Consider the following 12,868-nt stretch of genomic DNA (forward strand, 5'->3'; position numbering starts at 1 on the left):
CATTCACTTTTACCTTTTTTCATTTAGCTCTGCCTCTCCAATGCATATCTATTAATAGTCACTGTCAAAGCCACAGCCTACATGCTGTGGACACTAACAGTTTCACCAATGACAGCACTTCTGGAGCCGGTCAAGTATGGTATTTTGGGGCAAGTGTGGCAACTCAGTGTGTGGAGTGCATTAATAATAATAATACTACTGAAGATACACTGAATGTACAAAATGTTAGAGGGACATTATTGATATTGAGTTGCATCCCCTTTTGCTTGTGTGCTTACATCTCCTCCCTTTGTGATTGGTGTAGATTTAATAAGGGAAATCAATGAAAAGAGCAAGTGTCTAATATTTTGTACATTCGGTGTATTTTAACATACTAATGTAAAATGTAGTTAAACCCATTGAACAGATGCACACAGATAGACACAATTGCACAATGACGTTGGATTTTTTACATAATAAATGGATAGGATACACATACACACACACACACACACACACACACACACACACGATTATTCAAGGACAAAAATCCCTGGAGGTCTAGTTTATTGAACAGGAACACTCCTTTTTGCTTGCACTTATTTCTTCTGTACATCTGATATCAGAATGTGTCTAATACGATATTTAACACACTCCACTGGCTCCGACTCTCATTAACCCCAGACAGTGGCGCATACACACTGGGACACACACACAGACACACACAATACAAGGACAGATACACAGATATAAAACACCCAGACAAGACGGAGTGACAGATAGACACACACACACACACACACACACACACAGCCTGTACTAGAGGAAGAAAAAAGCAGTGCATCACATTAGCTGTTTAATAATGGAGGAAGCACAGTCTTGCGAAATCCTGCCTCGAAGACGAAGTCAAGATAAGATTGTAGGGGAAATGGAGAGTGGGTAAAGCCATTTGTACAAGGAGTGCTGTTTAATACTTAATCACTGCAGGTGAGCCAATATATCTGTTAGCCTCTTTGTAACAGCCTTGGACTCGCTGTGACTCCCTCCCTCTGCCTGCCTGCCTGCCTCCCTGCCCGCCTGGCTGGTTGACTCATCCCACTATTTCTTGAGGAGCTGCAAAAAATATGTGCCATTCTCCGGGAGATAGCGAGCCACAGCCACGCACTGTAATGGCATGTCGGTGAAACCCAATCCTATCCCCGCTGCCGCCAACACAGCCCAGCGGTCCGCTCACATTTACAGACAGCCATTTCCCACAGGCTACTACTCTACCCAGGGGAGGCTCCGGGCACAAAGATAATTACACTTTCATACAGTGTACCTGTCTGTCAGTTAGTCTCAGAGTCCCCCTGTGTTTCTCTCTCTATCCCTGACTTCATCTATACATGCATAATATACTATATATTCTACGTGTATCGCCTCCTATTAAAATTCCTCTTTCTGGTTCCTAGAGATGGTGCAGACTGCTGTCTCTGGACCTGCATAAACCCCTGCTGGTCAAGGATTAATTCCTCCCCTACTCCGTCTCCCACTGACGAAAAGAAATAAGAGGGGAATGGACTGCCCACTGAGGGAAAAACGGAGGGAAAAAAACATCTTTTCCTCTCTTCTTTGTAAATGTTTTTTTTTTTTTTCTTTCTCTGACTCTACACCCCTTCCCCTTCCCCTTCCCCCTCCTCCTCTTTCACCCTCTTTTCCTCTGATGTACTATTGCATTACAACTTGTATCAGATGGGGCTTTGGTACTTAAACAGCAGCAGCAGAAGCCAGCAGTCTGATCATTTAACTCGTTTGTTCCCAATGATGTAGCATCTTATGCCTGTACAAGAGCTTTGTATTTTGCAATAATGAGCTATTGACTCCATGCTGGCTCCCTGTCTGTATGGTATATGCTCTGATGATTTGTTATACATACTATTGTGCTTTTATTATGTGTTTTGATTGTATATTTTCACTGTAAACCCTTACGCTACAATAGGGTTTGAATTGGATTGTGGATCAGCCCCCTCTCACATCACTTGATCTGTCAAATGGCTTCCATGGTATCTCCCATTGATGTCCCTCAACAATAAGGAGGCTGGTAACTATGACTCTATGTAATGTGAATGTGCCACAGCAGAGAGTGATATTACATTACACGCTGTAATTTGATTTTACTGCGGGTCATTTGAAAACAGACTGAGCTAGACTAGTTATGATGCATGTGCCATTGCATCAGCTACATTATTTATAGTTCTTTGACTCCAACCCTTAATGTTACTGATATGGATAATGAGAGGCACATGTGGCTGGGGAAGTGGCTATTTTGTGTGTGTGCGAGTGTGCGCATTTGATTCTGTCAGCAATAAATGTTGTGTTACCTCACACCATCACATCGCCATAAATATGAGCGAGGGAGAGCGGCGGCGCTGCAGAAGGAGATGCAGGGGGATAAATATATGATGCGGCTTGCTATACTCTGACTCGTGATTCAGACGCCTGGCGATCCGATCCATGCTGGAGTTACAGCTACTGTATGCTTCATGCGTCACTGCTACTGTAAATTCTGTCCCATGAGAAAGTGACAAACTTTACATGCATCAGCAGAATGTGTGGTTCTGGCGCGGGCCTCCCCATGAAAACTCCATACGAGATGGCACCAGCACCAAGAGCACTGGTCCCCCGCTACCCCCCAACACACACACACACACGCGCTAGACACACACCAACACCAACCCATCCACACACCTCCCTATTTGGAGCAGAAGTCATCATCGCCCTCGATCGACAGCTGAGGTGGAATCTTACATGATGTATTGAGGGATGAGATTATTTTGTTCACATGTTCAAACACAGGCTGATCTATAACTCTCTCCAAAAAGGGCAGGTGCTGAGTGGCTGAGGTCAGCCCGCAGCAGGTGATAAACAAACACTCATGGGCACAGACACACACACACTCACGCACACACGCACACACACTTTCTCTGTTCTCCTGCCAAGTGATAGCATTCCTGTCTCATCTCTAACACACATCCAAACAGCCAGTTTCTCCCGCTCCCATTAAATCTTTCTCTCTCCTTTACGCACACACACCTACACGCACACACACACATGTACACACACACTCGTGAGAGATGATAGTGCGAGCGAGATGGCGGGCTGCTATATCAGTGGTGGGACGGGTATATATTCCTGGCTGGTGCTGATAAGCCAACTGCTGCCTTTCCTTATTTAGTCAGTACTCACTGCTGACACACAACCAGAGTAGCGCACACCACATGCACTCTGTGTGTGTTTGTCTGACAGTGTGTGTGTGTGTAGAGTGTGTAGAGTGAGAGAGTGTGTAGAGTGTGTGTAGAGTGAGAGAAATGGAATGTGTACGGTACAGGTGGGGTCTGAATAAGTGCATGCAAACAGAGGTGTGTGTGTGTGTAAGAGTGTAAGAGTGTGTGTGTGTGTGAATGAGACAGAGTACATGGGTATGTGTGGGTGCACTTAATGTGTGTACATGTTGCTAGCATCCCCTGCCCAGTACAGCCAGAGAACCAATATGACATTCCAGTCTAGTTAGTAGCATCTAGGTATTGGAAAATTGTTTAATATGTTAAGAAGTTAACACAACACTTTCTGTTATTCAGAAGACTCTGTACTTATCTGTTAAGCCTAATTGCTAAGCTTCCATGAGCTAATTTTAAACTCAACAACAACACTGTGCAAATAAAGCAAACAAGACAAAATTACATGCACACAGTGAGCTATAACACAACTAGGAGGCACTTGGAGAGCGCAAAGCTCCACCAACGCTGAACAATTCTCCAACTAACTTTAATTTTAAGTTAAATTGATTTTGTGATTTTTGGGTAGTCGTTACTTGGCAAAGTTCCTGTAGTATAATAGACTACCTACAAATATACCCTTAGGATTTGGAATCGAGTCTCTATCTCTGTTGGTTTCATAGTTATGGCTAAAAAAAGATAATCGTCTAATGGCAGAAATCCCAGATCCGGATCGCCACCAAAATCTAATCAATTGTTCCTTGGCCCAAGGCTATCTGTCCACCAAATTTAAAAATCTGTTTTTAAGTTTATCCTTCCGGGGGGAGGTACCAATGTGACTTTTAACATTGCTTGACACCATTAGTCTAAACTTTACATTGATGTCTGGGAAGAAGAAATAAGCATCATATAAATCAGTCTCCTTTTCAGAAGGAACTGCATATTGGGTGTTGGTTAACCTTTCACCAGAGCCTACACAGCAAATACTGCTGTCAAATGGAAACACAGCACTAGGTCTCCATGAATAGACTGGTTTACAACATGTTTGTTTTTAACATTCTCACTGTGCTCAGCCAACTTCACCTGAGCAAAAGAGGGACAAAATAATAAAGAACAATAAAACAAATAGGAAAAATGAAAATGATATGCATGTTTTACTGTATTACTGTAACATTTGTAATTTTTTAAAGATTATTTTAAAACATTTCTGCTTTTATTAGATAGCACAGAGAGTGATGGGGGGAGAGAGAGAGAGAGAGAGAGAGAGAGAGAGAGAGAGAGAGAGAGAGAGAGAGAGAAAAAAGAGAGAGAGAGAGAGAGAGAGAGAGGGAGGTTGACATGTGACAAAGGTCATTAGCCTATATATGGTATGTAATGAACCACCATTGAACAACAAGGACACCTAAACTGCTGAACTTTAACAGAATGGCTCTATGGGCATATCATCATGAGGAGGGCTATACTTTTCAATGGCACAAATGCCAGCCAGCATTACTCACTTATCTCGGTTTGCAGGCCTCTGACACACACACACACACACACACACACACACACACACACACACACGCCCATTCACACCCAGACATTAGTGTACTATGTTTGTGGTGCATGGAGAAGTCCATTTTACTTAGATAAGGGTGACAAAATAACTGTGAATGAGGGTCACACACACACACACACACACACACACACATACACACACAGCTTGAAACCAGAGAGAACTCCACTCCGGTGCATCACGCTAGCTCTCTATTGATTGGATGATCGGCGGCGTGAGGTCATCAGCTCCACCCCAGAGGCTGATGGGATGGCTCCTCTGTGGGTGTATCCCCTCTCCAGCTCCTATATTCTGCCTAGCCTTTCATTTCTGTCCATCCAGACCACTCAGGACTCCTCAGAAACCTCCTGCTCAGCAAATTGGCCGCATCCCCCATCTCACTCAATCAACATTTACTCCCCACTCTCTCACTCCAATCCATTCTCTCTCTCTCTTCCTCTCTCTCTCTCTCTTCTCCTGGCATAGTTCTACTTCCCTCCCTCCCCTCATTCCCTGTGGATCCACTGGGTACATTCCACATTCAAAGACAGCGAGTCATGTGACTAGAACTGGATCGATAGGAGCGCATCTCTTGCCATGCACTGTATAATGATGCTTACGTAACCCGCTTACACACAACCATCGCAGTCTGTCAACATGGCTGTTTATAATACAACCTCACTCTTGACCGAGTTTTTAAAAAAAAATTCTTGATTCCAGTCAGGAGAACGGAAGAACTTGTTTTGAGAGTGCAGAGGCACATGATGGAGAGGCAGTAATTTGATCAGTTACTACAGTACCAGGGACCTTGTTTGCGGCCATAAACACTTTGTATTGGCTTGAATGCTTTTACTGTTGCCGCTTTAGCGCTATGCATTAGGTCATGTGTTTCCCTTCACTGTAAACCACATTGTTGGTCTAATGCACAGCTGGAGAGGAGATTAGATTGCTCTTTCTCTTCAATACACCATATCCATTACTCTCTTTCCTAATGAGCTTCCACAGTCTCATCCACATTGGCCATCACTTACAAAGACACACACAGACACACACCACGCGCACACAGACACGCAATATCACGGTCACTTCTCTCTGGAACAAAGCAATGCAGTAGTTTTAATGGTAAGTATGTTAAATCCCCATTATATAATCTTCATCTTATATCCTTGAAATCTGCAGAATAAAGCATTTCCTCTCCCCGCTGGTCAGAGAGGAGTTTTCTGAATTATTGTATTATAAGAGAATGTCTGGTTATTATGATAAGGGCCGCTATTCATGAAGCCTGCTATTACTATATTAAATGGCTGGGCTGAGTTCTGAGTGAACATAATCTTATTCATTGTCTTTGTAATGGCAAAGGCTATCCAATCCTCTTTAATGGTATGTGTGCATTTGTGTGTGTGTGTGTGTGTGCATAAATGTGTGTGTTTTCTTTGTGTGAGACAAAAAGAACAAAGAGAGAAAAAAAGTAAGTATCTCTACATGCACGCATTCCTGTGTGCTTTTGCGTATGTGTGTGTGTGTGTGTGTGCTCACACATATGTGAAAGAGAAAGAGATGAAAACACACGTGAGTGCATGGAGACCTTTTCACAGCTTGTACACAACCTCTCAGTCTTCAGTCAAATAATTCCCTGCTGCAATGAAACCAGAGGATGTCAAAGCGATGCTGCATACCCTGAACTGTGTCCCAGTAGGGGGGGAGGCTTTAAATGAAAAGGTCACATCTCACCCACCTGTTAAAGAGCAGATGCCACATCAGAGCAGTACTTGGCAGGAGGAACAGGTATCGTTATTGGGCACACGAGACGCACTTGGCATAGGCGCAGGTATGGCTATATCGCACACACACACATAAACACACAGACACATAAACCTCTCACACACACACACACACACACACATACACACACAAGGTGCATGACCCCGCTCCCTGGGAATGAAAGATATGGGCAGAGAATAGAAGCAGAACCTTTTCCAGGGATGATCGCACCGGCCACACAAAAGCCTTGACTGTTGATGATGTTTAAACGCCGGCGCTGCTGTCATGGGACTCCACTTACAGAAGACTGTGCCTTCAATCAGACCTGAAGATAACTATCAAAGAGACCACTGTCTGACTCTTCCACAGGCTCAGTTTTTATTACAAGTGACAATGACAAAAGCCTGACGATGTTGACCTGTGAAGAATGGCACTGAACCGGAGAAAACAAACTGGCGGAACACAAATCCTAGCTTGTGTTTATATGCACCCGCATGCACATACGGATGCAGGAATGCATGCATATACCCATACACATACACTGACACACACACACACACACACACACACACACACACTACCTGGAAGCTGCTATTTCCACTTTACTCCTGGCGATGGCTGCAGCTCTCTGTGCCCCCTCCACGGCACGGTCCACCTTCTCTTTGGTTTTGGGGTTCTTAAGAGGAATCAACTGCTTCCTTATTCCACGCACCAGCACGTTATTTTTGTACTTCCCTTCTTCCTTGGTGCCATCTGGGAAAACCGTGCACCCGTAACCATGGCGTTTGTTGTTCAGCCATTCCCCCTCGTACTTCATCCCGTTGGATCTCTCCGAAACACCAAATCCATTGCGCTTGTCATTCTTCCACTCGCCCATGTAGGTCTCGGTGGTGGTGGCATCCACATGGTCCTCCAGAGGTAGATCCTCATCCGGCAGCTCGCCATCACCGAGGGATATGGTGGAGTTGGCGTCGCTGGAGCTGATGCGGCTCATGGTGGCATCGCTGCGCGCAGAGCTGCGCTTGCTGGAGATCGAAGTCCGTGAGTCGGACTTGCGCAACTGCCGGAGGCTGCCGAAGAGCGAGCCCCGGCGGAACAGGCCTTTCTTCTTGCCGGTGACGACCTCGCTGTCTGAGTGGAAGTTAAGGACGAAGCCGCCGCGGCCGCCGGTGGGCGTGTCTGCAGGGGAGGAGAGGTCCTGGAGCACGGTGCCGTTGCTCTGCTCGGAGCGCAGCGAGGCCAGAGAAGTACGCAGTGGAGAGCGGATAACTGTAGCCATGCCATAAGGCACACTCTGACGCACGCCATAGCCATGCCGCATCCCACCCATCCACTGGCCTTGATAGGTACCTGAGGAAGAGGCAGACACGGGTCAATGACTCATATACAATAATCACAACCTAGCATATCCTATTCTATCTAGGATGAAATGCTGCTACACGATATTGGAAAAAGCAACCCCTTGCACCTTTAAAATAACGTTCTGTGGCTTTGAACAAAGTTTAGCCACCTAACATGCGTTTGTAATGATGGACCATCTGGTGGGATCGGCAGGGATTTATTCGTGTTGGAATTGCAATGCAAAGTTTTTGTTAACCCTCCTTTTACAGTCTCCCTAAGTACTAGATATCTACCAGGTATGTACATGGACAGAATCGTAAATTATCAAGATATTAAAGCTATAACTAGGTAAACACTTAGAAACAGCCAAATTACTCCAAAAAATCTCTGGTATTACTTATTAAAAGTAACATTGTAGTTTTACATGTTCAGCATGGTAAGAGCCCAAATTTAACAGCACAATTTGGGTGTAATGACAGAAGTAGTCTTCACTTCCCTATAAACACTTTCTATATTACCCATAAGTTCCAGGAAGTATGTTTCAGGTACTGAGGGTATCTATTAGCAATAGCTCCAGTTTAATTGTCTTCTTTATAGGAATCCAGGTAATGCTTTCCTATAAATTACCTTTTCTTACATAGTAACTGATCGTGGCTCTACCCACTTGGAAAGGATTTATTAAACTTACCTGGCCCGTTAAATAAAGTGTTGTTTGTTAACATGGAATTACCAGGTTCTTACCATATCCTTTGTGGTTGATTATTTATGTATGTCCTACAAAGCTACTATGTGAAAAATACAAATTAACTACAATATATAATATATAAATTTCTTACAATATCCATATCCAACTACAATGTATCTACTTGAGCTGAGTAATACCAGAGTAATATATACCTACTTAGTTACAGTTAGTTATCACTTATTAATTATCAGTATTTATTAATTCTTACATAATTATTTTCTATTTTTATCATGTATTTACCTGGTACATGGTACTTAGGGTGACTGTAAAAAGAAGGGTTACTGATTTTCTCTGATGTGCAACTTGATTTTTGCAGGCCAAGGATTGTGCACAGTGCACTAATGCACTAATGGGGACCATCTGAAACAGTATTTCTTCTGAATAAAGAAAAATGCAATCTTGTGCATTTTGGACACTGCAGTAATATTGCAGTTTCATTTTTTGTTTATTTAATTGTGCTGCCCTGCAAAATATTGGTCAATAATGTATAACAGGAACTTTATGCATATAGACCATCCTGATCCTGACTGAAGTCAATGATTTCATGATATACTCTTTTGACATTCATACCAAAAAAGGACAAGATCAATCTGCTCTCCTGATTTGAAAAATTAAATAATAAAAACCTCTTTTAGCACTGGCTAAATTTAATATCATTCTTTTCTTGGGTAGCCTGGGGTACATCTGGTTACTGACTTGCCTGTAAAAATATCACCTCCCAGGGGAATAATTCTGAGACATATAGCTAAAAACTTATGCAGTATGACAACTAGTGTGGATGGATATGGGAATGTGTGGGGAGCCCCGCTGTGGGGGTGCTGAGTATGTCAAGCTAATGAAATGTTATCTCTCCTCCCCTCAGAACTGGGACCGTGAGCATAACTAACTCAATCACAGAGATTTGATTAGGGCAGTGATACTGAGGATCACTTGGGATGAATGTGAATCACAGCTAGGAGCCTATTTTCAGGCAGCCACCAACTCCCCCGCCGACAGTAGGCACATTCACCACCGGCCGTTTGTCTCTGACGACGAGGAACTGCTATGAGTCACATAATGAGAGGAATATTTAATTAATCCCATTTGGTGCTGCTGAGCCCAATGAGCATGTGCTGGCCTACTGTAGCTTCTTCGGAGCATCATATTACAGTACAGTGGGGTGGTCCTAATAATAACAAAGGCTTGATAATCCAGCGTTCGAAACGCATCGACCAACACAATGAGATAAGCCGTAATGGTCAGATTCTGAGGCAAAAACCATATAGCTTGGTCAGGCATTTAGATAGATATACAGTGTGAGATTATCAGGCTGGCTCTGTGCTGCAGTTCAATTCTGTGACCCTGCAGATCAGGTTATCAGGATGTTACAGGGTCAGACAGCCAGATGTTCTGTAGATCCTCTGCGATCAGCTGGTTTCCTAAGCCCAGCCCTCTCTGAGCATCATATGTGAAGCATTTATACTGTGCCATAAGGCCTCCGTTAAGCAGAGATATAGCATGTATGATGCTCACAAATCACATTCTATAGCCAGAAAAGATTATAAATTATAAACAGGGTGACATGCAGCAGGCCTACAGTATAGCTTGCTACAGTTTTAGGCCTGTGATGTTATCTTCCTGATCACACCTCTAGACAGACTAAATCTGTGAACACTCCACTGATTACTGAAATCAAGGTTCAGAGCGAGGCCTCGTCCTGACCGGCTCTCACTTTCACTGTCCCAAAGTGTCTCAACAGCTGGGTGTGACCTGACTTGGCTCCAAGTCCAACATAACATCTTTTTTTATTGATATGATGATTGATTAGTGAATATATCCAACACTGCAAAAAATGTCAATCTTAACAAGTGACTTAGTCTTATGTTCACTCTTAAAATCTTAAATTTCTTAAACAGTTGAAACATTCATCCATTGGGGTGAGATAGTTTCACCTGTTTCCAATGCAGATGCACTTGTTCCAGGAATTTTCTAGAAACAAGTGTTAGTTCCTTGAAACGTGACAGAATAAGGCAGATCCAGTGCCAAAAATACGAGGCTTATTCAAGAAGATTCTTGAAACAAGCTAATTTGCATTGGAAACATGAATCACATCCCATTGGCAGATTTGTTTCGCTTGTAAGAAAAACTAAACAACAAGCCCCAATGGTCTACATTTAACAATTACTTGTTAAGATGGGTATATTTGCAGTGAAGGTTCAAATGTGAAAATGCTAGAGGAGTAGGTGATAGTCCGACTATAATTGGCTCCAAACAGGCTGATTTGATCTGATTTCCAAACTCCTTCTAGACGGGGCATGGTGCCACAGGAGGCGACAGGAGTCACTCCCCTCCCACTGTCACATGAGCAACAATCAATGGTTGCCAAATGAGATGTGCCGCGGAATAAGAGAGATAAGTTTGTCTTAAACGCCATCCAAAAAGTTAACATTACCAGGGCAATAACTCACAGACACTGAGTTTTTTTTTTTGAGGAAAGATAATGCGCTTGACCGTGGTGCGCAGTGCGCAATCTCAACTTCAGCCCAGATCAGATCGGATGGAGATTCATGCACTGATGCATCTCCATTACCTCAGTTTCAGTCTGAGCATCCTCTCTCTCTCTCTCTCTCTCTCACACACACACACACACACACACACACACACACACACACACACACACACACACACACACATAACAGATCATCAGACACGGCCATTAAAGAGACACACACGTTAGAAACAAACACTGTGCCATATTTTTAAGACGGGGTTTCTTACCACCATCGCCGTAGGTTTCGATCCCATATCCATCCTGCAGCCCGTTGCTCCAGGTACCGTCGTATCTGGCAGGTGTGTTGTGGCTCTGCCGGACGCCGTACCGACCCTTAAAACCGTGACTCCACTCTCCGCGGTAGGTCCACTTTCCTTTATTCTCCACACCGAGCCCATGCCGCTTCCCCTGGGACCAGTAGCCCTGGTAGGTATTCCCGCTGGGCCAGGTGTAGACCCCCACTATCTCGAAGCCGTGGGACCAGGACCCGGCGTACTCGCCCTGGCCCTTGGGTCCGGTGCAGATGCCGTGTCCGTGGGCTTTGCCATCCTCCCACCCCCCGCAGTAAGTGCCACCGTCGTCGAAGTCAAACCTTCCGCCCGTCATTCAGATATAGGCTGGAAATAAAGCAGATCGTGCGCTGCTGCAGACTCAAACGTCTCCAGGACCGAGGACGGGGGATCCAGGGATCCAGGACCGATGGTGTGAAGAAAGGATGAGCCAACAAGATGATGACTGTTTGGCAGAAGTAAAGGAACAAAACACACAAGGAGGGTGAAGATGAGCGGCAGGCTGGCAGTTCCAGACACTGATATGTAATACAAAAGGCATGCGTAATGGTAAGTGTAAAGGTATGAATGGAGGGCGTCATTTACCGGAGGCGCACGCCGTATTCTCCGTTGTGTGTTGCCCGTCTCCCCCCTCTCACCCACTGATCACAGAGGGAGAGAGAGAAGCGTCGAGTCCCTGCTGAAGAAAGACACTGGGCCAATTGCAACGTCATGCCAGTGGGACCTCCCACTCTCCTTTCTCTCCCCCTCAATTAAGAGCCCGAACGCGCTCAAACCCTCCAAATAATGTACCGCTGCCCGCTAATAAATCCTATACTGCAAATGCCACTGGACTTTTGAAAGACGCGCCTCGCCTTACACAGCTGCAATTTCCCTTATCATAAAATACTGTAATACACCTATAGGGGCGTATAGTGGGTCTGTGGTACTTATAGTGAGTTTATAAGGACTTTATTGTATTTATAGCATTTAATCTTATCTCCTATAGTGTCACCTTAGTATTCCTATACTATCCATAGAGCGATTTATAATGTTTATAGTGATCTTATTGTATTTTATGGTATTTATATCTCTTACGGTATCACTATAATGTTCCTATGATATTCCTTTTAGGACTTTTATCGTGTGTATAGTGAGTTTAGTGACCTTATCGTAAATGATGGTATTTAAAAAAAATCTCATATAGGCTACTGTCACTAATATTCCAGTAATATTCCTGTAGGGACTTGTTTGCTGTGATATTTGTATAGCAGGCTGTCCTTAAAATGTATTATAGGACTGCTGTAGTTCTTTTTCGTAAGGGCTGAAGCACCGTTTTTGTAAAGCGAGTGAGCGTGGCAAATATTTTGTGTTTATCAGTCATCATCAAATGTGACTTCAAAATGATTTCAAACCAAGTCTGTTGTAAGAAATGTTACATTATCATTATGC

General features: G+C 43.9%; 1 protein-coding gene across 1 annotated transcript in view; it reads right to left on the reverse strand.

The window, feature by feature from the left end:
* jph1a (junctophilin 1a) overlaps window positions 1-11,753 on the reverse strand; it is a 33,777-nt gene extending 22,024 nt beyond the window's left edge. The window contains exons 1-2 of the mRNA XM_071525295.1: window positions 11,375-11,753; window positions 7,113-7,881 (exon numbers count right to left, since the gene is read on the reverse strand). Coding sequence (XP_071381396.1) covers window positions 7,113-7,881; window positions 11,375-11,753 — 1,148 coding nt within the window. The remainder of the gene's footprint in view (window positions 1-7,112; window positions 7,882-11,374) is intronic.
* Between the last annotated feature and the right edge of the window lie 1,115 nt (window positions 11,754-12,868).

The sequence above is a fragment of the Centroberyx affinis genome, unplaced genomic scaffold, assembly GCF_046629955.1.
Source record: "Centroberyx affinis isolate AG114_WGS23_722 - 3 ecotype Tasmania unplaced genomic scaffold, CSIRO-AGI_Caff_v1 ptg001285l_1, whole genome shotgun sequence".
NCBI classification, from domain to species: domain Eukaryota; kingdom Metazoa; phylum Chordata; class Actinopteri; order Beryciformes; family Berycidae; genus Centroberyx; species Centroberyx affinis.